Source organism: Barbatula barbatula (assembly GCF_947034865.1).
Source record: "Barbatula barbatula genome assembly, chromosome: 3".
Classification (NCBI taxonomy): domain Eukaryota; kingdom Metazoa; phylum Chordata; class Actinopteri; order Cypriniformes; family Nemacheilidae; genus Barbatula; species Barbatula barbatula.
Genome location: NC_136764.1, coordinates 5,683,531 through 5,709,699, shown reverse-complemented (window position 1 = coordinate 5,709,699; position 26,169 = coordinate 5,683,531). Strand labels below are relative to the sequence as shown.

Below are 26,169 nucleotides of genomic sequence, written 5' to 3'. Positions count from 1 at the left end.
CTAATCTTTCGACAACATTTTTGATCTTTAACATTAGATCTTTACGTCTTACCATTTTCTTTTAACAAACTTATGAACAAAATGTTTGCTCATTTTATTCCTAACAAACAATCCATAACCAAAGAGTACTATAGAGTACTATGACAAACGAATAGATGGATATAACATAATATAAGCATTGCAACCCCCCAAAAATTTATTTTATTTTAATAAATACAGAAAAACAATAAAACAAATACATATTCCACAAAATTAAACGAACGAAATACTAACAAAGCTTGTATCCGCCATCGTCATGACCCGCCCGACTTTAAAAGGAAACTGCAAAGCACGCGCTTTATGAAGCAGACGCGACTCAATTCATCCGTAGCGTCCGATTGAACTAAATTTACTTTATTTCTATACAAAAATAATCGTTTAGTGATTGTATAATAGTTCTGTTTAAACAAATAAAATATAGGGTGGATAGAATTTGTTTTAATGCGCTACCGGACGAAATAAAATATTGTTAAATACATTGTTCCTTAAATAAAGGGGGGCCTCCGAATTACAAAGGGGGCGTAAGGGTGCGAGAGGGAGACAGTATGTCTGGAATCAGTCATATCAATGACTCGGTTGATGTTCTTATGTATGGTTTGAAACTGGACACGTCTTCACTTACCCAAACACACGCTCATCATCTCAGAAGCGAAAAAAACAGCTTTCTTGACACACTTAAAGATGTTAACACAAATTTGTATATATTTAGAATGATGGATAAACAATGCACTGCACGTTGCTTGCTTATTGTGCCCAAAAGCATGATGCGTGTAAGTCATAACAATAAAGAACGATGCTTCTAACCGCAGCTTTAGACCTGTAGTTCCAACCACGCAACTTTGCGATGCTGCAATCTTCTTTTGTGTTCTGAAATTCATAAATGATGAAAGGATTTACACTTTCGGTTAAATCCATTCACGTAGGTCGAAGGTCAATTGAATTGAAGTATAAGTTTTTACTAAAGTTTCACGGCAGTGTTTTGCTTGAGAGTTTATCTGATCATCTGATGTCAGGCTTTCTCCTCCTCGGCTCGATTCAACCCAAGCGTTTAGTTACGTAAGCCTTATGTAAAGCACGACTGCAGGCAGTGGCATCAGCACACGCTGTGTGTGTTTTATCCTGCAGAAGACCACGAACATGTCAGAACATCATACAAATATCAGAGAGAGAAAAACAAATGAGACGATCTCTCAAAATTCACATGTGTCTGTCATTGGAGTTCGAGGAGAGATTTCAACAATGTGTCAAACTGAGCTCAGATTTGTCAAGTCTGCGATCAAATGTCAATATTATTGAAGATCTCAATATGATGGCGTACAGTTTTCATTACATTGACTCAAATCCAGATTATTTGAACAATCTACATTTATTTACACCTCCAGAGTCTTCCTGTGTTTCAACACGCTTTACTTTTATGAGAAACATCTGAGACTAGGCTGAGAATGAAATAAAACAAAACCAGGTGTACAAAATAATGACACTGCTTAGAGAAACAAACCGTACAAATGAAGAACAAAATGTCCTTTTTAGTCTTCTTTGTTTGCTAAACTCGCGTATTAAATTAGATGTTTCAGTCTCATGGTTAACAATGTTTGCTTAAGCAAGAATAAGTATTTTACTTAAAGTTAATGATTTAAACAAACCTCTTTCTCCTGGCAAACATTTAACTGGCAAGGATTTTCATTATGTACACTGCAGGCCACTTAACTATGCCTTAGCAACCACTCAGAACACCCTAGCAACGCATCGGTATTGTACCTTAAGCACTGTACATTTGCAAATGTGCTAATTTAACACATTTGTGATCATCAGCTCAGTGTCACATGAGTCAATCACTCACAAATACATGCAGATTAAGAGCACAATAGCAACCGTGTAACAATGACACGGCAACCACCCACAACACCCTAGCAACCATATAAGACAGCAGGCATTCAGCCTCAAGAGCACGAGCTGGTCGGCGTGGATGCCATGGCAACCCGCAGCTCACATTACGGTCATATAAACCTGAAGACGTGACGGTGTCGTGGACGTCTCATAAACCTTGACAATACAGACGTGACATTAATGCATGTTAAGATATAAATAACGTTTATATGTTCACATGAGCTCAGGTATGTTTCATTTAAGTAGTGTTAGTATTAGAATCTCAATAAGGGTAGGAATTAAAAAATGCAGCTCAGATTATCATTGATGAGAATTATTTGAGTTCATATTGAGATTTTTGCACACACTGTCCCGTATTGTTTGGAACGTACAAAATTGCCATAAGTTTTGGTCACAAACGTGATATCTTGGCAAATCCGAACACAGTTTGAGACACAGTCAAGAGCTCTGAAACTCAGACCTTCCTCAGAAGAAACATCTTGGAAGCTGGGGCCGGTTTTAACGAAACTGTTCTTAAGACAATATTAAATTGTTCTTAAAGTCCCCATGAACTGCTATCTGCTATCGTTACTTCCTTATTTTGATGCATTTCCGAGTGAAAGGGAATTTCAAATGAGAAAAATAGTGGCCGTGGCTTTCATCTTTATCTGCTAATTTGATCAATGTATAAAAACAACTGTTGTATTTTAAAATGGACCTGGCAGCAAGCTGACAGTATAAGGGGAGGAGTTAACGGATGCTCCGCCCGAACAGTCTTTTAAGATGGATTGTCATTGCAGGACTGAATTGTATTTTTTTAGATTTTAACTAAAGATTATGAGGTCACACAAATTTTTAATAGACGATGACCCACATTGATAAACTGTTTACAATAAACGCTGCAATATTTCATGAAAAATAGGTATTGTCTTTTTTTTTCACTGGGACTTTAAAAATAACCTTGAATATTCCTCCAGCCATGTGTATGAACGGCCTCATGCTCTTAGCTCTGAATGCAACTGATGTTCATGAAAATAATAGGCACTGTCATTTTCAATTTCACTGGGACTTTAAAATAAACTATAGGAGGTTCGTAAGAATGTTCCTTCTTAATAAGTTCTTGTCAAAAGAATAAAATGAAATCATGAGAAATAATTCATACACACATTTGTGTGTTGTCCTTAACTGAACACAAGATGCGTGTTTTTAAAACAACAGTTTTTAGAGTGTACGATAACTACAACAATATTAATACAGAGGAACAATACTGTTACTCACAGAGATGATTGACAGCATTGACAGCCAATCAAAATCTTATGGTTGAACAGCGTAGGAGGAACCTGCTTGAACAAATCTTCGCTGTTTGTAAACACATTCAACAACACATCTTTTGATCTCCATCAATTTCTCCAGACGTCGAATATTGTCAAAAATCTAAATGCAAAATGAACTGAAAATGTAAGCTTTCGAACACAAATCAACGGCTCATGATTTCAGACCTTCAGACATCCTGACTGTAAGACCCATTCAGTAAAACATCAACATGAAGTCTGTATTCCAGATAAGACCAAATCAAACATCACTGAACACTTGTATTGTGCACACAAGAAAGTCTGTCGTTTCCCAAAGTTCTCTGACGTTCAGAGTGCTTAAACATCTCAACATTTCACCAAACAAACCTCTTCTCTCATCCTGATGCTCCAACATCAGCCTGAACGCGGACCACACATCCGCTCCTAGATATCCAGGAAAAAGAGAACGAACGGAGAACTTCGCTTTACTTGTCAGATTAGAAGGTAAACGCCTGCAATCATTTATCCGTCTCAAACTTCAGTGCTTCAGACACTGAACTTAAACATATCCATCAAATTCTATAGCAAGACCGAATGACAACGTGTGTCACACTATAAAGCTCAATACTGTGTCTATTTTTACCGATCCTTTATTATAATCTAAATGAAGAGGATAAATAAGCTCAATTACAGAAGCCTCTAAAAGAGAAACCTTTGAGCAGTGAAAGTCAAGGTCGCCGTCTCGAAGCATTCAGGCGTCACGGTCGGAGAACAGATCGCTTAGGGCTGAAACGGCAGGACACATCAATGACATTTTACTGGAGAGACGCAGGAACGCAGGAACAGTTGATTTATAGTAGACTATAAATTGAGAAAAGCTGTCGGTGTTAAGAATGTTGCGAAACCTTTAGATGGGAGTTTAAGACTTTCTAGTTATTTAGCCTTCGTAATGAAATTGAATTAACATCAAAATATCTGCTTTTGTCTTCTGCGGAAGGAAGGAAGTCATACAGGTTTGAAGGGAAAGAGATAATAGGATTTATTTAATTTTTGTGTTATTTGCGCAAGTTTTTGAAACTAAATATTGATTTAAAACTGTGTGCCAAAAATGTACATTTTAAGTACATTTTAATTAAAAAAACTGTTCGCAAAATCTTGGCAAAAATTTACAATTTACTGTAAAAACTGTGTGAAAAAACTAAGAACAATCACTCAGTCTTTGAGTCTTTAGCCAAGCCAGTCAAATATAAGTCATAAAGTCAACAATAGCCGGGATTCCATCACGCTGGACATTTGTTGAAGTTTCGCATCCGAAATGAGTGATGGAAACACCACATTAATATACAAAAGTAATTATCATACTGTATATGAAAAGTGTATTCAGTGGCTTCTCTTACTGATATTTCGTGGTAGTTTGTTAGGATCTGACGGTTGACTAGTTGGATGGAAACGGTGCTTATGCTTATACAGTGCTATGTTTTATACCATATTCCAATTTGGAATACTGTTGTGTGTTTCAATGTTTGAAATCACTTCTGTAGACTAAAATATAACTGTGCCGAAATATTCCTTTATTGTATTAGAAAAATAGTTTTGAAATGTATTGTTTGGACCAAATAATAAATAAAAAGCAGTCAATGAGAGTCTGGCATATGTGTCATGATTCTGCCTTCTCTTGTCTTGATTTTCTGTTCTAGGGGCAGAATCATGACAGACCCACGTGTTTTATGTGGAGAGAAACATATTATTGTCAATCAGGACATAATATGCGTTCTCTCCAGTCTTGTCATCTGGCCCCGCCCCTCTCGTTCCTAGTATAGTTTTCCTCCTGTGTCTCTTTACCCACACCTGCCCATTGTTATCTCCTTAGTTAATCTCCCTATATAATGCCCTCTTGTCTATTGTCTGGTTCATTGTACCTGTTTCCATGTTGTGTTCCTGAAGATTACCTTGCTCCTTGTTTTGATGCATGTTTAGTAAGTCTTAGTTATAATAGCGTTAAGTATTTGTTTTATGCCCCCTTGTGGGAAGTCTTTGTTTTCTGTTTTTGTATCGCGCCTCAGTTCAGTTTTCCCCCCATCGTGGGTGTATTATTTGTAATTTGTCTTCTATTTAAAGTCTTTGTTTAACCTCATCGTCGCTGCCTGTAATTGGGTTCTTCCACCCCCCGATTCGTGACAATATGAAACTTCCTTCAGTATTGTATAAAAAGGTCCCAGGTTGAGACCTCAAGAAGCCGGATAAAAAAATGTGAAGTGTGAGATTAGTCAAAGTAATATAGCTTAGAAACTATATATACTGTATTCTGGATGCCTTTAGTCAACTTATTTCCCACAGCTACATGTGTGTTATTTCAATTTTTGTCTAAACTGTGGAAAAATATTAATAAAGAGTGATCCTATACTTTTTACATGTAGTGTTAAAAAATGCTTGTTTTTAGCCCATGGTTGGGTCAAATAGGAACATTTTTGAGGTTCATTTAACCCAACGGTTGGTTTTGTCCACATTTTACCGGACCACAAGTTCAAACAACCCAGCATGTTTTCGAGTGTACAGTAGGTGTCTGTTTTTTATTACAAAGATGCCATACAAGTACGAGCACGTCTGTTTGAGAGAAACTCGCATAGTTCAGATTTTCTACAAACATGTCTCACGGCACACGAGAAGATCTGAAGCACATAATGGAGCCACAGGCAGAATTCATTCCCTTGTATTTCTACAGCACATGCACTTAAAACATGACAAAACTGAACAGAACATGTCATTTCTCTTGCAGTAACTTCACAGAAACGTGTTTTACGTCCTTTCCTTCGTAAGGAAGGACCAGCCTGATATACCCACGCTTCCTTCCTCGGAGTCCCGATGTGCTTCTTTGGAGTTGAACGTGGAGTTATTTGTGCTAATCTGAGTTTGATCTTTAAGCGAGCTGCGGGACGTTTGTTTGAACTTTCTAAGATCATCTTACTGTACAAAACAGGCAAAATGACATTTATATAGAAAGTGTGAAAAAAAGGAAAAATATTACACACACAAAGACTTAAAAATGAGAAGTATTATGATACAATGCAAGTCCTTTGGAAATCACCCATCTTCAATATCTCGATTTTATCTCAGAGACATCAATGACATAAACAGAATGCAAATGGAAACTTCTCAGATGTTTCTCCTGAGAAAAAGAGACTTTTTACTGTCATTAGAGTTTGAGGAGAGATGGCAACAATATGCCAAACTGAACTCAGATTTGTCAAGTCTGCAATGAAACGTCTATATTATTGAAGATCTCAATATGAACTCAAACATTTCTCATCACATTTACTCAAATACAGATTATTTGACCTCTAATCTACAATCACCTCCATGCATGGATTTTAACAATTGTTCCAACATATCAGCAATAACAATTTCGGCGTCTATAAAGTCAGAAAAGCTTTACAAGTTCTCAGCTACCGAAACACACATCTGCCAATTCTACAATCCAACATCAAAACATTTAAACTGAAACCAAATCGCTTCTTGATGAAAACGAAAACAGAGGAACCGTTTCCTAAAGCGTTCCGAGTCAATAAAAACCTTAACCATCACTTCACAGACCATGATTCATGACGCAAAATTTTTAAAAGTGTTTCACCTGCAGCAATGACGTGCAAAACATCAAAACACCATGAGATTAGAGCAAAGATCTTCAGACGGGAACGGCTTACGGTTTAAATCCATGATGTCTCTGTGATGAACAGGAATGCTGAGTGTAGAAAAAAAGCGTTGCTAAAAAAACAGGATTAGAAGACAGCAAACACGGTGTCAGAAGAGCCCTGCGACAGGACACGGGACCTCAAAGAGACCCCCGTCCACGTATTCTCAATGGGACGTTCTGCAGGGACAGCTGTCAACGCACTGGATGTCGGGATTGAGGAAAGATTCTGATACGCCGAGCTAACAAAGACTTTATTATACACTTATTGATTTGTGTTTTCTTAAAGCAGGTCTAATGTGTTCTTTTACTTTTATACTGTATATACTGTACCGCGGTAAATGAACGACTACCATATTTACAGTGCATCCGTAAAGTACTCACAGCGCTTCACTTTTTCCACATTTTGTCATGTTACAGCATTAATCCAATATGGATTCGATGCATTATTTGTGATGTTATTGGCCAGGTGATGAGCGGTGCCTGGTTTCCTCCAGACATGACGCTGGCCGTTCAAACCAAAGAGTTCAATCTTCGTTTCATCAGACCAGAGAATTTAGTTTTTCATGGTCTGAGAATCCTATAGGCGAGCAGTCGTGTGCCTTTTACTGAGGAGGGGCTTCCGTCTGGCCACTCTGCCATACAGGCCTGATTGGTGGAGCGCTGCAGAGATGGTTGTTCTTCTGGAAGGTTCTCCTCTCTCCACAGAGACATGCTGGAGCTCCGTCAGAGGGACCCTCGGGTTCTTGGTCACCTCCCTGACCAAGGCCCTTCTACCCGGGCGGCCACTATGCCCATTGGGACCTTCAATGCCGCATCCTTCCCAAGATCTGTGCCTCTATACAATCAACGTCTAGGGTGTCTACAGACAATTCCTTGGATTTCATGGCTTGGTTTGTGCTCTGACATGCACACGGGACCTTATATAGACAGGTGTGTGCCTTTCCAAACCATGTCCAGTCAACTGAATGTACCACAGGTGGACTCAAGCTGTAGAAACATCTCAAGGAAGATCAGAGGAAACAGGAAGCACCTGAGCACAATTTTGAGTGCCATGGCAAAGGCTGTGAATACCTACGTACGTGTGCTTTTTTCATTTTTAATAACTTTGCAAAGGTTTCGAACAAACTTTCACGTTGTCGTTTGTAGAATTTTGAGGAAAATAATTCATCGAATCCATTTTGGAAACTGTAACATGACAAAATATGTAAAAAGTGAAGCGCTGTGAAGACTTTCCGGACGCACTGTAAATACCACGATTCTTGACCTCACTGGAAATGCTGGTTTGGTGTGTTTTGATGCTGGATTGCTGGTCCACAGCTGGTTTAAGATGGTCAAACCAGAACCAAAACATACCTAATCCAGCATATGTTTTTTTTTCACCAGTAGCTACTATAGTACTATAATGTCTCGTGTGTCAGTGTTTTTGCTATGGCCCCAATTCACTTACAATAGAGTGCACTGCATCAGTACCTCGATTCTGTGATGGTGTTTGGTAATACCACGGTATTTGAATATATATATATATACACAAAGTGCAATGTTACAGCTTAATAATCATATTCATATACCACAGCAAAGCCATTTATTTTACAGGACGGTATACCGCAGGTGTTATCAACTATACAAATGAACGATACATCCATCACTCACGTACACTGAACGCATGCATTTAAAGGGTCATACCGAGATCTGCAGCCTCGGACCCGAAGCCAGCGCCGAGCACCGAGTCCGAGTCCTCGGACAGCGCGGACGAGCTCGCCGCGGCTCCCTCCATCAGATCCGTCGAGCTTGAAAACGATCACGATAGCGAAGCGCGCGTCATGATCCGTTCCGCGATCCGATGCGGTGCCGTGCGCGCGTCCTCCGCGCTCCCTCCAGCTGCCGCACCGCGCGAGAGCGACGTCATTGGACCAGGAAAGGTCTGTGACGTCATCCGAGTATCGTCTTCCGAGTGACGTCTGCGGCGATTTCGCATAAAGCGACAGGGACTGCAGCTGCGCGCAGCTCTGCGCAGACTCGTCAGAGAAAGAGGCCGCGAAAGTACAAAGCAGACGGTTCCGTATGCGTTGGTATGAGTTGGAACCGCTCTCGCGCTGCTTTGCTTCGGTCTGCGCAACACCTTGCGTTTGGTGAACATAAGGCTGTGTTTTAAATCGCAATCTATACTATTCCCTCATACGCTATTGACATATAGTACACAAGGGATGAACGCAAAACGATGGCACGGCGAGTGCGTCAGATGGGATGCGGCGGGCGCCATCTTGTGTCGAGACGCGTGTATTTACATTATCATTTGTACCACCATTTAAAGTTATTAATAAAAGTTAAAATTATTGTAACTCACTGTTGATTGTGACACTGATGGGCTGTTCCTTAAATATCAGTTATTTCTAAATAGTTAAAATCCAATATGTGCATCACATGTAGTAGCTACACAGGCCTGTACCTTCATCTTTTTACAGTATTTTTTTATTTACAATAAAACGCAATATGATATTAGCACCTCCTTATTTCCAATATCTATATCGGCTTCATTTTAAATACATGTATAAAGTTTAGGTAATCTGATGATTACTTTCATTCTAAATCAAATATGATGCAAAACACATTTTATCGTAAATCGCAAGTACTTTGCACAATAGGGAAAAACAAGAACGAAAAGTCGTTGCAAATTATTCTTTAAACTTCGGGTAGGAATCCTTAACAAAGACACTTTTAATTCATTTATTCACGGCTCATTATTCAATACACCATTAACAAATTTATGCCGTGTCACTTTCTTACAACTACACAACCCGTTTTATCTCTTAGAAAATCTAACAACAATCTCTAAATCAGTCTGGTACACAAAAATATACGCAGCTCTTTCTGTCCGTACAGTTAGAAAGAAACAGCCACACAGACTTCTCACTTTAGTCTTTTATTATTATTATTATTATGATGACTAGCAGATTCTTTGGATATCTCAGAATAATTGTCAGTATACACATGTAGAACTTGTGAATCAGGCTCTTCTCTAGCGAGACGTCTGGACATTAAACGGTTTTCCCAGAAAATTTGCACGTCAGGGACCATCAGGCCGTCACCACCTGCAGACAGGTTTCAGAAACGGCCGTCACACATCTGGTTGTCACCGTCAATGTCCAGATATCAGCCAGAGGAGAGCGGGGGATTACAAACACATATAACTTAGAACGGATTGAATTTAGGTTGTTTCCAGGTAATTGGGGAGATCCTTTTCAACAACCTGTAGGGACCCAAATAAAGCATCCTTTGTTACATCACACAAAGCTGTCGTTGGACATAACCGTTATCTTAAACTACACAAAAATGTTTTGAAGGTTTTGACTTACGCTCGGATCGTCCATTGGCCCGTATCTCTGCACAACCTGACCTTCTCTGTCAATGAGGAACTGTGATAAACACAACAGCATTAACACACGCAACAGACAACGTGTGGATATATCTGAACGAATACACAATAAAACAACAATTACCTTAGTGAAATTCCATTTGATGTTGCTATGAAAAGAACACAGAATTTATGAACAGTGAAAGGATTGGAGAACAACTGCAAAGTATGGATGATGTGCAGACAAACTCACTTCCCAAACAAGCCCTTCCCTTTGGGCTGTTCCTTCATCCACTTCCACAGAGGATGAGCTCCATCTCCATTCACCTCGATCTTACTGAAGAGGTCAAACTCCGCATTGTAGCCTTTGGCGAATTCCTTTATTTCAGCTTCTGTTCCAGGTTCCTGTAAAAACGCAACAGCTTGAGGATGAACGTTTCACACCAACTGAAAATCCCGAGGGATTGAAGCCATCCGTTACACAATAACTGCGAATGCTGAATGAGAACCCCGTGAACGATGATAAAGTACTATAGCGTCACTTTTTTATTTAATAGAGTTTATAAGAATTATATACAAATTATTATTTTAGCATGTTTAAAGGCTAGATATATGAACTACATATAGTTAAAAGTTAAGAGTCACTTCAGTGAACTCAACACAATTTTTCTATTATCTTAGTCCCAGTGAAAAATAAAACAATTACACTGCCTTTTTTTTCATTTCAATGTGGGTCATTCTTTTTTAAAAATGTGTGTTCGCCACATAATGTTTATTTAATACTTATGTTAGACGGCTTGGGCGGAGCATCCGTCAACTCATCCCGTTTAACTGGCCATTTCGAAATGCAACGGCTGTTTTTATGCATCCAAACAAATCGCAGAGAAGGACAAAAGCCACACCCATGATGGTTTTCCTTAGAAATACCATGTCACTGGGAAATGCATCAAAATTCGAGAGAAAAACTGTCGCAACTTTAAGGTTTAAAGGTAATTGTGCAAACAGGTTATTCTTCATTACAAAATGCAAAACGTATGTCTGTACATTCGAGACAAAAAGTGACTACCCTGAAGATGAATGAAAATAATAAAGTTGTTTATTGTGTTGTTCTCGATTCTGATTGGCTGAGCCGAGTCCTAAGCAGTTATAAAATGCCTCGATTTATTATAACGGCCGACCGCATTACATAGCCTAAATATCATTTTATTTACTTTATTTTATGAAACCTTGCTAGTTGCTACACATATGGAATAACCATTTTATAAAAGGCAATAAGGCCCGGAAGGTGTGGGTTACAGTGCATTTTATAAAAGCTAAGGGGGTTTTAGGCATGACGCGAAACACCCTTAACGGTTATAAAATGCACTGTAACCCACAGCTTCGGGGGGCTTATTGCGTCAGTGTTGTATATTGTTAATGTATTTAGATGAATATCTTTGTTAAATGCATGTTAATGCATCCTACACCCATATTAATATTCAGCAGATGTATATATGTGATGCTGAAATATTAATCAATACATGCATTAAAACGTCCCCCATAAATCAATATAATCCACTTATGCGGTCTTGTGTGACCTACTTACTGTTAATCACCTATACTACAGCATACCCTGAGGAATAGAGTATCCCACCATGCAATGCTCCATCACTATGGCTCGTACGTACCTGCTTCCCGAACTGGTTGCAGGGGAAACCCAGAATGCGTAAACCCTTCTCAGCGTGCGCGACGTGCATGTCCGCAAACTGTTTGTAGTTTACAGGAGTCTTGCCTCATTTAGAGGCGACGTTAGTGATGATACACACAAAACCTCTGGAAACAAGACGACACACACATATTATTCATCTTTAAGCAGTTCTCAAAGTATCAGTCTGAGACTAAAACTAACATGATAAACAAGCAGCATATAAGCAGCAGGGTGTTCAGAGTAGTTCTGGTATTATCTAGACACAGGTCAGATCTCTTGTTTAATAAGGCATGAGGGATTTTAAAGGAGAGCCAGGTGGGTACGAGCAAACTCCAACAACAACTTCATATTATACACACACACACCTGTATTTCTCTAGAGACACTTCATTTCCATCTATGTCTTTGGCCGAGAACTCGTATATAGACTTCGCTGACTGCCAGTCGTTGGCCTGTGCACACTGCAATAGAGAGACAGTTCAAAGGTCATGATTACAACAGATACCGAACACAAGAACATTGAAACACAATCACATGATCAACGAGAACCATTACATTCTCATGTGCTCTGACCACATCGCCACTGATGACCACATATTTGCCTTTTATACAGTTAGTCAATAATGTATTGTTATTTCACGTTGTGTTTCGAAACAAGTTACGCAAAAAAGATTGTTCATGACAATTTACACACATTTTTGCCCCATTAAAGAACCAAAAAGGTGACACATAAAATATGAAACACTACCCACAGACATATCTATTTACCAGTCATAAAAATAATCTTCAAGTGGGATAGACTCTGAACTCAACAGAAAGACATTCACCCTAATCTTTGCCATATTAAAAAGACAGATAACAAACTCTATATAGTGGTCATGTCCAGAGTCGATACACAACACGATGTGTGACATATGTGGGAGTGTGTCCAGCAAGCACAGCATTCACAGACGGATTGAGCTCATTTACAGGAAACAAACATCCCACGGGTGAACCAGTCAAAGGTAAACAAATTTAACAGTAATTACACAGATATATCTACGATGAGATAAGACTCCAGCCATCCCATCGCACCAGAGAATATCACAACACACGGATTCATTCTCAAGAAAGGAACTCTGTATTCCCATGTACGGTTCTAGGAAATGCATTAAAGCAAAATACTATAGTGTTCATGTACATTACAATAGTAAACAACAACAACGTGTCCTAATTATTACAACATACCTCAATTTGTTACGGTAATATTCTAAAGCACACTATAGTATTTGTTTGACGTGGGAGTGTCTAGATATTTATAATAACGTTATGCAAAAACAATAAAATGGTGATTATAATAGGAAGGAATCGTATGGTTTTTATAGGTTGAATAATTATTATACTTTGATTTAACTGTTTAATGACTTTCTCTCCGCACCACGTGACTAGGAAGGAATCGTATGGTTTTTATAGGTATAATAATAATAATTATTATTATACTTTGATTTAACCGTTTAATGACTTTCCGCACCACGTGACTAGGAAGGAATCGTATGGTTTTTATAGGTATAATAATAATAATTATTATTATACTTTGATTTAACCGTTTAATGACTTTCCGCACCACGTGACTAGGAAGGAATCGTATGGTTTTTATAGGTAGAATAATAATTATTATTATACTTTGATTTAACTGTTTAATGACTTTCTTTCCGCACCACGTGACTAGGAACGAATCGTATGGTTTTTATAGGTATAATAATAATTATTATTATTATACTTTGATTTAACCGTTTAATGACTTTCCGCACCACGTGACTAGGAAGGAATCGTATGGTTTTTATAGGTAGAATAATAATTATTATTATACTTTGATTTAACTGTTTAATGACTTTCCGCACCACGTGACTAGGAAAGAATCGTATGGTTTTTATAGGTAGAATAATAATTATTATTATTATACTTTGATTTAACTGTTTAATGACTCTCTCTGCACCACGTGACTAGGAAGGAATCATATGGTTTTTATAGGTAGAATAATAATTATTATTATTATACTTTGATTTAACTGTTTAATGACTTTCTTTCCGCAGCATGTGACTAGGAAGGAATCATATGGTTTTAATAGGTATAATAATAATAATAATAATAATTATTATACTTTGATTTAACTGTTTAATGACTTTCCGCACCACGTGACTAGGAAAGAATCGTATGGTTTTTATAGGTAGAATAATAATTATTATTATTATACTTTGATTTAACTGTTTAATGACTTTCTTTCCGCAGCATGTGACTAGGAAGGAATCGTATGGTTTTTATAGGTATAATAATAATAATAATAATTATTATTATACTTTGATTTAACTGTTTAATGACTTTCCGCACCACGTGACTAGGAAAGAATCGTATGGTTTTTATAGGTATAATAATAATAATTATTATTATACTTTGATTTAACTGTTTAATGACTTTCCGCACCACGTGACTAGGAAGGAATCGTATGGTTTTTATAGGTTGAATAATTATTATTATTATACTTTGATTTAACTGTTTAATGACGCTCTTTCTGCACCACGTGACTAGTAAAGTCCCTTGTGCAATCAATAGGTGTGAACACGCACTGTGCAATTTCACATAAAATGAGATATTATTAAATTCCTCATTTTCATAATATATCCTCGACTTTGGATACTCCCTTGATGTACCTGCAAAACTAATTGAATCATGACAAATTCATTGAGATCACCTGAATTATACTACAACCGAATCCTTCCCATATGAATTATTTGCAATAAAACGGCAGATAAGGAAACTCAACAAACGTTAAACGACTAAACACAGCGTCTGCTAACAAGCTCGACTGTCGGGTCGGTTTGATAAAACAAGAAAGTATTGACGTAAAGCAAAGATTGAAGATTTACGCAGACGTCATTAAAGCTAACAGGCTAATGTTCCCCCATCGGAATGAATTAACAGAGACACGTGTGCTCACGGATAAACCGCCGGGTTTTGACACTTACGTAAACACCAACTGTTAAGCACAAGCTGTCAAACTACACGTAACTACCCAAACGGTCGGTTAAATGTTAACTAACAGGTTATAATGTCTTACCATTGCTCTGGCGAAGCTCCTGCTCCCTAGTACCCCGATCAATAGCGCTCTCTGCAACAACCACATACTACTAGTGCTGCTGAAGTGAGCGACGCCTACCGACGCAGGGATACGCCTCCCGATAAAGTTAGCCAATCAGGAAATGCGCTCGTTTTAATGGCGGACGGCATCCAACGATAAGGTGCATTACCACCAGTGGCGGCTGGTGAAAAATATTCTCGGTGGGGCTGTGCCATACTTTTTTGTTTCCGTAACCATCGCAATAAAATTTAACACAAACTCACAGCAGTGCTCAGTGAAATAGTCAGTAATTATTTAATGCCAATATTAAAAAGTTGAGGCATTCGTACACAAAAACATAAACATCATGATGCACAAACACAAGCCTTTTATTTGCATTTAAACTGAACTTGTAAACAATTGACTATTTCTACATATAAGTAACATCTTTTGGAAAGGCTGTTGGTGCCATTGGTAGTAAATAGGCAACACAATATGCATGCTGTCAGAACAGAGTGGAAAGTGGACAATAACATTAAATTATTATAAAGTTTATAGGAATTCTTACACTGTATAAAGGATGTATAATATAGAAATGGATATCAAGTGGCTGAACTCAAACCTTTGACTGGAAGAATAGCATAAAGTATTTTATGATCAAACTAAATGTAACTAATTGTTAATGTGCTCCAGAACTGCAACAATTAATTGATACAAAACATATATACAGTAATATTAGCAAACACACTATTAACATTTTTTAGAGTACCATATATAACTGAATGATTTTTATGCTAAGGTCAACTATATACAAAGAAACGTGTGTGTGTGTGTGTGTGAAGCTACGGGAGAAGCCGCGCATATACTGCTTCCCTTTTTCGCTAGCCTGCTGTTTGATTGAGAGGTCAGGTTGATCTGGGCCCAGCTCTTTCACCCGAACTTTCTCCGACAAAGTTCTCCTCTCAAACGGATCTTGGAGGAGAGATTTCACCGAGTTAGGGTTGGGTCTTGGAGGAGTAACGTCCGCGCTCGCCATTGTCGTTTAGTAAAAATGGCGCCCCTAGAGCCCAGTCCTTATTTTATCAGGGCTTGGGGCGATAAAATGATCGCCCTTCTTGGATTCTATTTAAGAACGCTGATTGGCTAAATTTTATGTCATACATTCATATCTTAAATTAGCAATTGGCTTAACTGCTACATAGACCCGCCTCCTTGGGGCGCTTTCTCTATCGCCCCAGAGCTGATGAAGCGGTCAGACAGGCAGAGGAAAGGTTGCAAATATGATTTTGTATCATATTTTACATGTATTACTGGGTGCATTCCATATTTAAAACACACAAATATTGACATACTGATGTTTTTCTCATTATTATTACTATTTTTGTTTTAATTGTTTTAATTTTTTTTTTTGTGGCTTAAGGGGGGCGGCGCCCTAGCGCCCTCTATTGGCCGGCCGCCACTGATTACCACCTTACCATACAGAAGCGTGGACCCGAACTACCTCCCAAATAATACACACCAAAAAGTCGACATATATACTCTCTTATTTATTTGTTGGAAATGTTGCATTTACCAACATTACCGCTGCGGTGAGCTCCGCCCACTGATCTTAATACACACCCTCTCCGTGAGCAACAGCCAATCAGTGACAGCGCTGATTCCCAACCGAAATATAAATAGTCACATCCATGTTAAACGTTATTTACATACCAACGTTATGGACGTGACGTTTGCGTTATGGACGTGACACAAATGCTCAGAGAATGAATGTGTTGCGCATGTGTTGAACCATCTTTTTATATTTTACTAAACACTAGATCGAGTCTAAACACCAAAAAATGTCAGTCTGTGAACTCCTTTTCTATGCGTAAAAAACATGCGTTACGGAAGTGACAAAACGAGGACGCGGACGCGGACGACAAACTTTGTAGGATTTCTATGAAATAAAATGCACAATGGTGAAGCACTAATACCCAATGAATGGAGAAGGGATGCCTCTTTATAGAACATAAAATAGTTTATTTTAATTTAATTTGTAGCGTTATGGATGTGACGGCGTAAATACATATCTATTAACACTTACATCAGCAAAGACTTTTCATGGCCAGGGTGTATTAGAGATTTTTGTTTCTTCATAATGTGATATTCCTACTTCAAATTGTTTTACTTTAATAAAGTGTTGAAATATTGTAGATTTTATAAAGAAGAAATGCAAAGGAAGAACCAATGCAGATTTATTTTTACAGCCGTCTTTGCTCATATTTACCAAGGGTGCCAATAATAGTGGAGGGCCCTGTATGTCTGTATTTATTTATTTCTTCATTCATGCACTTTATTAAGTCATTTCTTCCACTGCAAATGATGAAATATCCTGTGTGTTGCTGTCGCAGAGAAGCTTATTCATGCATTTATGACCTCAAGACGTGACTACTGTAATGCACTTCTTAGTGGTCGTCCTGCATCATCAATAAACAAACTACAGTTAGTTCAGAACGCAGCTGCCAGATTTCTGACCAGGTCCAGAAAATACCATCACATAACCCCAATATTATCAACCCTTCACTGGCTTCACATTAAGTATCGTATTGACTTTAAAGTTCTTTTAATCACTTATAAAGCCATAAACTGTTTAGCCCCTACCTACCTAACAGAGCTTCTATCACACTACAACCCATCACGCTCTCTAAGATCTCAAAACTCTTTTGATAACACCTAGAATAACTAAATCCACCAAAAGGGGTCGAGCTGTCTCATACGTAGCACCTAAACTCTGGAATAGCCTTCCTGATATTATTCCAGGGTCAGACACACTCGCCCAATTTAAATCTAGATTAAAGACACATCTTTTCAGCCAATGAAACAACAATGCACTCTGTGAAACATTCACATTTATAAATCGAATTGAACATCACAGAACATGAGTTGAGAAAAATCATCGACTTTGAAACGCAGAGTGAATTATTTTATGTGATCAGTAAACTCAACGAGAGCCAGTTACCCAGAATTCAGTCTGGCGATCCCGTTGCTCGATATTTTGGGCTGAAACAAGGGCAGGTAAGAAAATGATGTCATCTGAAAACATTCTTTGCTTCTCCATCACTAAACAAACTTTCAACATGACTTTGATATAGAGACGTGAATATGATTGATAGCAATTCATCAATAATTTGGCCTTTTGAAATCTCTCAGTAAAGAGTTTTTTTCTTTAGCAACTATTATTGTACACTAAGCAATTTTGTGAATTATTGCTATTTGATTAAATATCAGCATCACACTAACATTATGGCCGACCAAAACAATGTTCTTCTCTAACAGGTTGTGAAGATGATCAGCCCCATTAAAACCGCTGGACGATACATCACTTACAGACTTTACAGCAGCGCGGATGTTTTTCTTCATATACTTCAGGATTATGTGACCGAAGATCTGTAAATGTTTTGATTTGTGTGTTTAGTCATTTTTGAGTATTTGGAGTTCCAAGTTTTTTTAATTCTGGAAAACGAAAATAGACCAGATTTTGTTTTCATGTTGTAATATCAAATTCAAGGAAAGCTAAACTGCTAAATCTCAATGTACAGTGAAGGAAAAAATCATAATCTAGTAGTAATGATACATTTAATTGAATATTTGTTTTCCAAAATATATACACGGTATGTTCTTCAATTCAGTCAATTTCTTGTTGTCAAGGTTTTGTTAAGTGTTTATCAAGTTATGAGTAAATATTTCCCATGAATCCGCAGTCAAGGGCTGTTCAGACGACCCTCCTGCTATCATCAGTCAGACACACAGATGAAAGAAGATTTCAGATGAAAGACAATCTTTGACACATCGTCTCTTTCTCTCTATAAAAAAGTGTGTAACCATTCAAAGCAGCACACTGACCAGCAGCATGTCCGCTGACACACACATCACACTATTAAATATCTAGTGACACATACATCAGCAAAGACCTTTCATCCTATGAATGAAGGAAAAACCACTGCAGTGACTGTGTTTAAAACTGAATATATATATTTTTGTCCGAGCTCAAGTCTGAGAATATGACCATCATCTGATATATGAAGTACAATACATCTACAGTCAAATCAATCTCTGTCAAACATGTTCAGAAAGCAAGTCTAATCGTTGTGATGTCTAAGCTCAGTGATGTCAAAGGTGCTCAACGTTTGATTCCTCTGTATCATCAGTACCGGTGGTCTGTTCTGGGATGGTCTCGGGTACGAATCCGCTCAGATCCAGACTTATTCTGGGACTCAGCTGGTCTTCGTCTGTGCTGGTCTCGCTCTCCTGACTGAGCAGAGGAGGGCGCTGTGTGTCTGCTCCGTTCGTTTCCTCTCCGTCAGAATCGGAGTCGGGTAAACGCTCTTGAGAACCCGAAGAACCCACAGAGTCACCTGAGGAACATTAAAAACCAATTAATCCAAAGTACGGATGACTTTGTATACCTGCCATGCCAAACGTTTGCACTGAGAAATGTATTCCTAAAGAAATAGGACCGTGAAATTCTGTGATTTGACTAATATATTCTGTTTAAATGCAATAAGTCACTGTGTGTTAAATAAATCATTTCTACGACATCAAAATAAAAGTGCACCCAAAACAAGAAAATTCTGTCATCGTTTACTCGCCCTCTTGTCGTTTCGAACCTGTATGTCACGGAGCACAGAAAAAGATATTTTGAAGAAAGTTGGTAACCGAACAGCACTGGCCCCGACATTTTTCAAAATATCTTCTTTTGTGTCCCGCGACATACAGGTTTGAAATGACAAAAATGTGAGTAAACGATGAGCAAACTATCACTTTCTAGAGAGTCGCACCACTATTTCTAAAGAAAACGTACATTGTAATAATATGAAAGCAGTTATATCTGCTGTGATTATTCAATACAACGTAACATAGTTTATCCGCTTGTGTCACATGCACTTTTAACCAGCAGCCTACAGACACATACACTCAACTCGCGGTTCGATACGATACATTACACTATTTGACTCATTTTCTACAAATTAAACTGAATAGATGTGTGATGTGTGACAGAACATTTCACTTAAAAATATATTGCCATAACTGTATGATACATATCTTAATGTTTTTGTTTTGCGACATGTGACATGCGATACTTTGATATATTGTAACAACCCTAATACAAATATTGAAACACCCTTGAAAGAGTCCCAGAACTCTACTGAGCATGTGCAGAGGTGTTGTATCTATCTCACCACATTCCCCATCTGCTGTGTTGTGTTCTTCATGAAGTCCAGCCTCACGATCCTGCACAGAGGAGAATTAAACGATGACGTCTGTGATTAAACCCTCTACACCAATGTGATGTTTTTGTCAAATAATTTGCACATGATATAGCGATCTTGACGCTGAGGAATGACTTTAGTGCAGACCTGGCCTCCTGTCATACAGGTGGGTGAAGGTGAGGTCGGTGATGAAGACGAGATGAAGATGTTGTGTTGGAAGATGATCAGAGCCTCGACGATTCGAGCCTGATGTGGATAATCCACCAGAGATGAAAGGGACACGGTCGCTCCGGTGGGTTTGGGTCTCATCAGAGTCGGGCCGAACACGATGCCTAAATTACTGGCGCTCATTTTATTATCCTGCTCCACTTCACACACTCTGACACAAACGAAACAACAACCATCATTATACAGCCATCTCATTTATTCTCTTATGAATACTATTACAAACTATTGACTGTTCTTCTATGTGATGGGTTTGAATTATTTTTGAGCTCATGTTCATTGGGAAACTTGTAGTATTTGTAGTTTTAGAAGGAACAACGATGAGAAACGATTAAACGTGATTTAAAAGGATGCACGCCTAAAGAAATGATGCGAGCTATACCGTTACTTGAACACTACATCATTTAATTCATTTATTATGAATTATTTACGATTATATTTTTTTCCAAAGCAAAAGATTGATATTTGTAATGATAAATGACACGTTTTGCTTCATCTTGCAGTACCCTCGTGAACATCCGTCTGTCCTACGTTACCTGCGCAGGTGCCTCACGATGTATTTCAGCGTGGAGATGTTGGCTCCCGGCAGGCGTTTCAGCAGCTCTCTGAGTTTCTCCACCAGCGTCAACACTTCTGCTTCTGTTTCTGCCCCTCGATCCACCAGCTCGGGTCCCTTCACCTCCTCACCCGCCTCCGAAGGGTTCGAGTTCAGACTTTCCTTCGCCAAACCCATCAGGTCATGATACACGCGGAAAGGCATGATGGGTTCTGGAAGCTGAGAAATATTCACATGAGAGTAATATTCTGTCATCTAAATCCCTAAAGACCGGTGGGTGTGAGGTGGCTCACTCACTAACCTGTCTGAGGTAAAGTTTTAACACATTACTGATGTCGTGAGGAGACGCCTGCGATAGCTCCACCAGCTCTTTCCCGTTCTCAAACGCTTGACACAACTTCTCCACGCGGGTCTTCACTCCGTTCACACGATAGATACCCTGCACACACGTGTTTACAATCCGTATACATGTTCGTGCTCTTATTGTGCATGTTTTTCTAAACAAAATGTATGTAATCGCAAATCATTTCTTTAGGATTTGCTCAAACTAATTCAAACTTCATTTGAACGTGTTGGCATCATCAACATCAGTTAACTTCAAAAGAAATTTCATTAAAAGAAAAAGACGTGGAGAATATAAACAAACATTGATTCTCTCATACCTTCATTTTAAGGGCTCTCTTCTCGATCTCTGTGATGCATTTCTTGATGATGAAGGGAACACTGTCGTCATCACCCTGCAGGACCTGCGAGAAATCCCGACCGAACAGCTGCAGACGGCCCTGGAGCTTCTTATGACCACACTGAATCGCCAAAGAGTCTAAACACTTCTTATGACACGCTAGAAAACACTGTCACACACACATAGTGGCCATTATCATCGCTTTATAACACGTCTTCAAATTACTCTTAATAAAACTTATCGAAATACGAAGATGAGAAATGTAAAAATGGGAATTGAGGTAAAGACATTTTTTCTGTATTAGCTCCTACTGTACTATTGCTCTTTTATGACTCTTTGTAAGTCGCATTATATAAAAGCGTCTGCTAAATGACTAAATGTAAATCATTATTATTTGCAGTTTCTGCTTGTACAATGACGTGATATAATACAAAAAATGCTCAAATTGGTTGCCGGCCTTTAATCTATAAAACAACATTATATAATTTAAGCAATGAATCTCACCTCTTCACATTCTGCACCCTGGAAATACACATAGCTGTCACATTCTCGGCACTTTGAAGGCGTGCGCAGCTTGCGCAGGCGATGCGTTTTCGCGGCTTTTGATAACCCCACGTTTCTGAAAGGTCCAGTGGGAGCTGCGCTTTCCGGCTCGATGCCGTTGATACCTGAAACGCACATCAACACTCACGCAAACTGAAACGCAACAGCCCTGCTCTATACTACCATGACTGCATTATTCTACCATACTACAGCTATATACAATAAAACTGCACACGCACGTTAGAAAAAAGTTAGAAAAAAGATTTTCTCTATATTTATATTGTTTATTCTAGACAATAATCACATTTAAGAAAGAGCAAATCAGGACTTTTAAGTCTCCTGATTCTCCCTATTGATCTATAGTTTTGCATCTCAACAGGGTTTCAAATTGTGCTCATATTGCAAGATAGCAAAGAGTTATGTTTTGATCAGTCAAAATGATCAAAATCATATTCTACCAAGATTAAAGCGTCTATGCAAATTCACATTATACTCTTACTGTACGTCAATTATTCGATCCTTTACTCGACTTTAATAAAACATACGTTTGAGACCTGAAAGCATAAGTTCGCTTTGTCATATTGAGAGTTTGAGATGCAATGTGTGTCTCACTTTGTTCAAACGGGGTCATGGCACCAACCCTATCATCTAGATCTTCGTTGGATGACAAAGTGGCAGCAGACACCGGTCGGGAAGGTTTTGAGATGTCTCCTGTAAACAAAACATCTGTAAATGTTATATTTGTGTAAATGAGAGTGATGTGTGTGAAGTGTGCCTGTGTTTGTACCTGTGCTGGATGTTGGTGATCCGAGTCCGCTACCTGGACCAACACTATCGGTTTCACTCAGTGTGAACGGCCAGGACTTATGAGCCTGCTGATGATCTCGACCTGTCAACATCAAACACATCATCAATTTAACACACAAAGGTGTTAAAAAACTGCCTGTATTTTAAAATGAAACATGTTAGCACTTATTATTATATAATGTGTTTTAATTAACCAACAGCGTAACTGACCTTGACCGCGTCTTTGTTTGACCACACCCCCCTCTCCTAGCCCCACCTCCTCTGTAGTGGGCGGGGCCTCGGCGTTGTTACATAGGCTGTTGTTCCGGGTGCGAAGAGGCCTGAAGAGGGTAAAATAAAAGAAAATGTATTATTACACGGCTCTGTGGAATACTCGATTCTAATTGGTCAGTCATGACAACCCAAGATCTGTTATTCTCGGATATCAACCACTACAACGAACAACACACCGCTCGTGAATAAACGCATCCGCGAAACTAATGAATGTCATTTGAAAATGTTAATATAAAAGACAAAATGCAAAATATTATTTTTATTTCTAAAAAAGGGAAAACCGGACGTCACTCGTTGAGTAAGTTGTAATATGTTGTATAAGAAAGTTCCCATGATGCTTTGCTCCTTAACTCTGATTCTCATCGTAAACACTGTAATAATCACAAGTCTTACTGGTGGCTGGACGCGGAATACGGCTCAAACTGGTACTGTACTGGTTCTTCAGTCCTGAGCTGCAGGTTCTTTACATAAACTGCGTACTGCTGCGCTGGATCATACAGCTTGCAGCTCTCACACAACGTCTGGAAATGAACCGGCAGAGCTGCCGTCTGCACGTGCATCGTCTGATAGTATGAGATTGTGCACTGGACAAAACAAAGTCGAGACGATGAATACACATTCAATAGTGAATGGAATTACAGATATCTAGAACTGGTGACTCTGTGGGATTAAAAATCAGATTGTCAATGTTAAAACATGATAGCTTGAGTTCTCTCACCGCTCGTAGGATCTGATCCGTCTGTTTGATGAGCTCCTGGATCTGTTTCAGCACGTTCACCTTCATGTCCTCCAGCTCCTGATGTTGAGTTGTGGCGTCTGCGATGTAGGTGCGATACGTGGCCTGGGCCTCCTCCGCCTGGCGCACAAACAGCAGTCTATACAATCTAGTGTATATTTCTTCTTTATATTTTGTCAGTGTTTTATCTATTTGTGTTTACTCAAATAAAAAACAACACTGGACAAACATTATAGAGGAATTTCAGACCGAGTTTTGGGTGTAACTAGTTACTAAGTAATAAGTTACTGTAATGGAATCAGTTACTTCGGATGTAACTGAACTAAATACGGTGTAATATGGAGAGAGTCATTTGTACAGTAATCCAATTACCTTATTGAATATCTAATGAGTAACTAGTAATTAATTACCTTTTCAGAGTAACTTACCCAACACTGGTCAGAATAAAGTTTCACATGAACCAAAGTCATAGTAAAGTCAAATGTATCTCTGCGGTTAGAAACACAGTGTGTTGTTTGCTCATGTTTGTGTAATTTCCTCTCGGAGCGTGCTGACCTTGTTGCGAGCTTCCTCCTCCAGTCGTCTCTTCTTGTCCAGGACTTTAGTGGTTGAGCCACTTCCTGTTCCGCTCTGTTCCTCTTCAACCCTATTGGCCGCTGCGCGAGCTCTCTCGTGCTCCTCACAACGGCTGATGTACAGGTGACGCGCCTTACGAAGATTTGACTCGGCATCAGCCTGAACATCAAACCCACACATGAATGAACATACCCGATAGGAAAAGACACAAACGAAATCACAAATCTTCATTTGAATAAACACAAACGCATGTTGTCCATCCCCTAAATGAAGAGTGAATGTAAAGTACCAGTTTTCTTTTGGCTCTCTGCCACTGTTCTTTGATATCTCGCCGTTTCTTCTCATGTTCCTGTCGTCGCTGGGTCATGGGCTGAGAGGAAGAGAGCGAGACAGGTGATGTGTTAAACGTCTTTCGTTTGTGAGAAACTTTGGATTAAAGGCGACGGTCAAATAAATGTGTGCGTATAAAAACAATATCACACTTTAACGCTACTCTGCATGACAGTAAAGCTGCGTTCACATTGCCGGTGACTTTGTTACTGTGTGTCTGTTTGAGTGAGTGTTAGGTTTAAAGTCACCATGAAATCAAAAAGGTGTGTGTGTGTGACCTGCAGAGAAGAGTGTGTATAAATGTTATTTGTGCTATATTTGTGAGGGCCAAATGTCCTCAGTGCCACAGTGAACTTCTAGTGAGGACATGTAGCTGGTCCTCCCTAAATTAAAAGGCTTACATTCGGTCAAATTGTGTTTTTTTAACTAAAATCTTGCACGTGTTTGTGTGTGTGTGTGTGTGTGTGTGTATAGATGTTATTTTGTGTGTGTTACCTGCAGAAAAGAGTGTGTATAGATGTTATTTGTGGCCTGTTGTAAACCACAGCTCTGATCTGAGTCCTGCTCAAGAGCCAAAGAGAAGATGGACAACAAGGGCATGTGCTCCTGAGAGAGAGAGAGAGAGAAAAATGCACTGTTACTGTATATACACTAGTTTAAACATATACGACACAACAAAACCAAATTCGGATTAACACCCGCACCAGAATCATTTGACATGACATCAATCCTTTTTGTTTCACTATGGAACATAATTTATTGTTATGTTGTACCATGTTGTAGCGCATTGAGTGTAAGAAAAATGCATTACAAATAAAATATATTATTATTATTATAATCCTGACTCCAGAATCATCTTTATCAATACTACACAGCAAGCCAGAGATCAGTATGCACATAATAGAAGCATAGGAGCAAAAGGCAAACATTTTGTTATGCAAAGGCATGCATGTGATAAATCTCTTCATATTGTCGATCCTTTGTATTTACCTGAATGATGGTCTGTTTGCAGGACTGATAGAGTCTCTGAAGTCCTTTAGAAAACTCATTTTCTGTGACAGAGACCAAAGAATGAAGCCACTGAACAAACACATTCACTTCAGTTTGTGTTATTGACAGAATGACAGATTATTTTAAGGTGAACTGTCCCTTTAACAAATATATGAAAGAGC

At 38.7% G+C, this 26,169-nt stretch overlaps 3 protein-coding genes across 3 annotated transcripts in view; all 3 read right to left on the bottom strand.

Annotated features, from left to right (window-relative positions):
* pip5k1cb (phosphatidylinositol-4-phosphate 5-kinase, type I, gamma b) overlaps positions 1–8,762 on the bottom strand; it is a 31,956-nt gene extending 23,194 nt beyond the window's left edge. The window contains exon 1 of the mRNA XM_079453632.1: positions 8,572–8,762. Within this exon, the coding sequence (XP_079309758.1) occupies positions 8,572–8,662 (91 nt within the window). The 5' untranslated portion in view covers positions 8,663–8,762. The remainder of the gene's footprint in view (positions 1–8,571) is intronic.
* A 571-nt stretch (positions 8,763–9,333) lies between these two features.
* gpx4b (glutathione peroxidase 4b) lies at positions 9,334–15,227 on the bottom strand. The gene is made up of 7 exons (XM_079452920.1): positions 15,021–15,227; positions 12,293–12,387; positions 11,908–12,052; positions 10,494–10,645; positions 10,386–10,410; positions 10,242–10,301; positions 9,334–10,135 (listed from the first exon to the last, which is right to left on the bottom strand). Exons 1-7 carry the CDS (start codon positions 15,084–15,086, stop codon positions 10,094–10,096), a joined length of 585 nt encoding a protein of 194 aa, XP_079309046.1. The 5' UTR covers positions 15,087–15,227; the 3' UTR covers positions 9,334–10,093.
* Positions 15,228–18,621: 3,394 nt separating this feature from the next.
* The window catches only part of arhgap45a (Rho GTPase activating protein 45a), a 19,124-nt gene continuing 11,576 nt past the window's right edge, over positions 18,622–26,169 (bottom strand). Inside the window, 16 exon segments of the mRNA XM_079453629.1 lie at positions 18,622–19,414; positions 20,240–20,291; positions 20,417–20,648; positions 21,031–21,269; positions 21,352–21,489; positions 21,713–21,901; positions 22,237–22,400; positions 22,888–22,986; positions 23,063–23,164; positions 23,293–23,402; positions 23,749–23,939; positions 24,074–24,211; positions 24,647–24,826; positions 24,957–25,037; positions 25,493–25,603; positions 25,988–26,123. Of these exon segments, the coding sequence (XP_079309755.1) occupies positions 19,170–19,414; positions 20,240–20,291; positions 20,417–20,648; positions 21,031–21,269; positions 21,352–21,489; positions 21,713–21,901; positions 22,237–22,400; positions 22,888–22,986; positions 23,063–23,164; positions 23,293–23,402; positions 23,749–23,939; positions 24,074–24,211; positions 24,647–24,826; positions 24,957–25,037; positions 25,493–25,603; positions 25,988–26,123 (2,407 nt within the window). The 3' untranslated portion in view covers positions 18,622–19,169.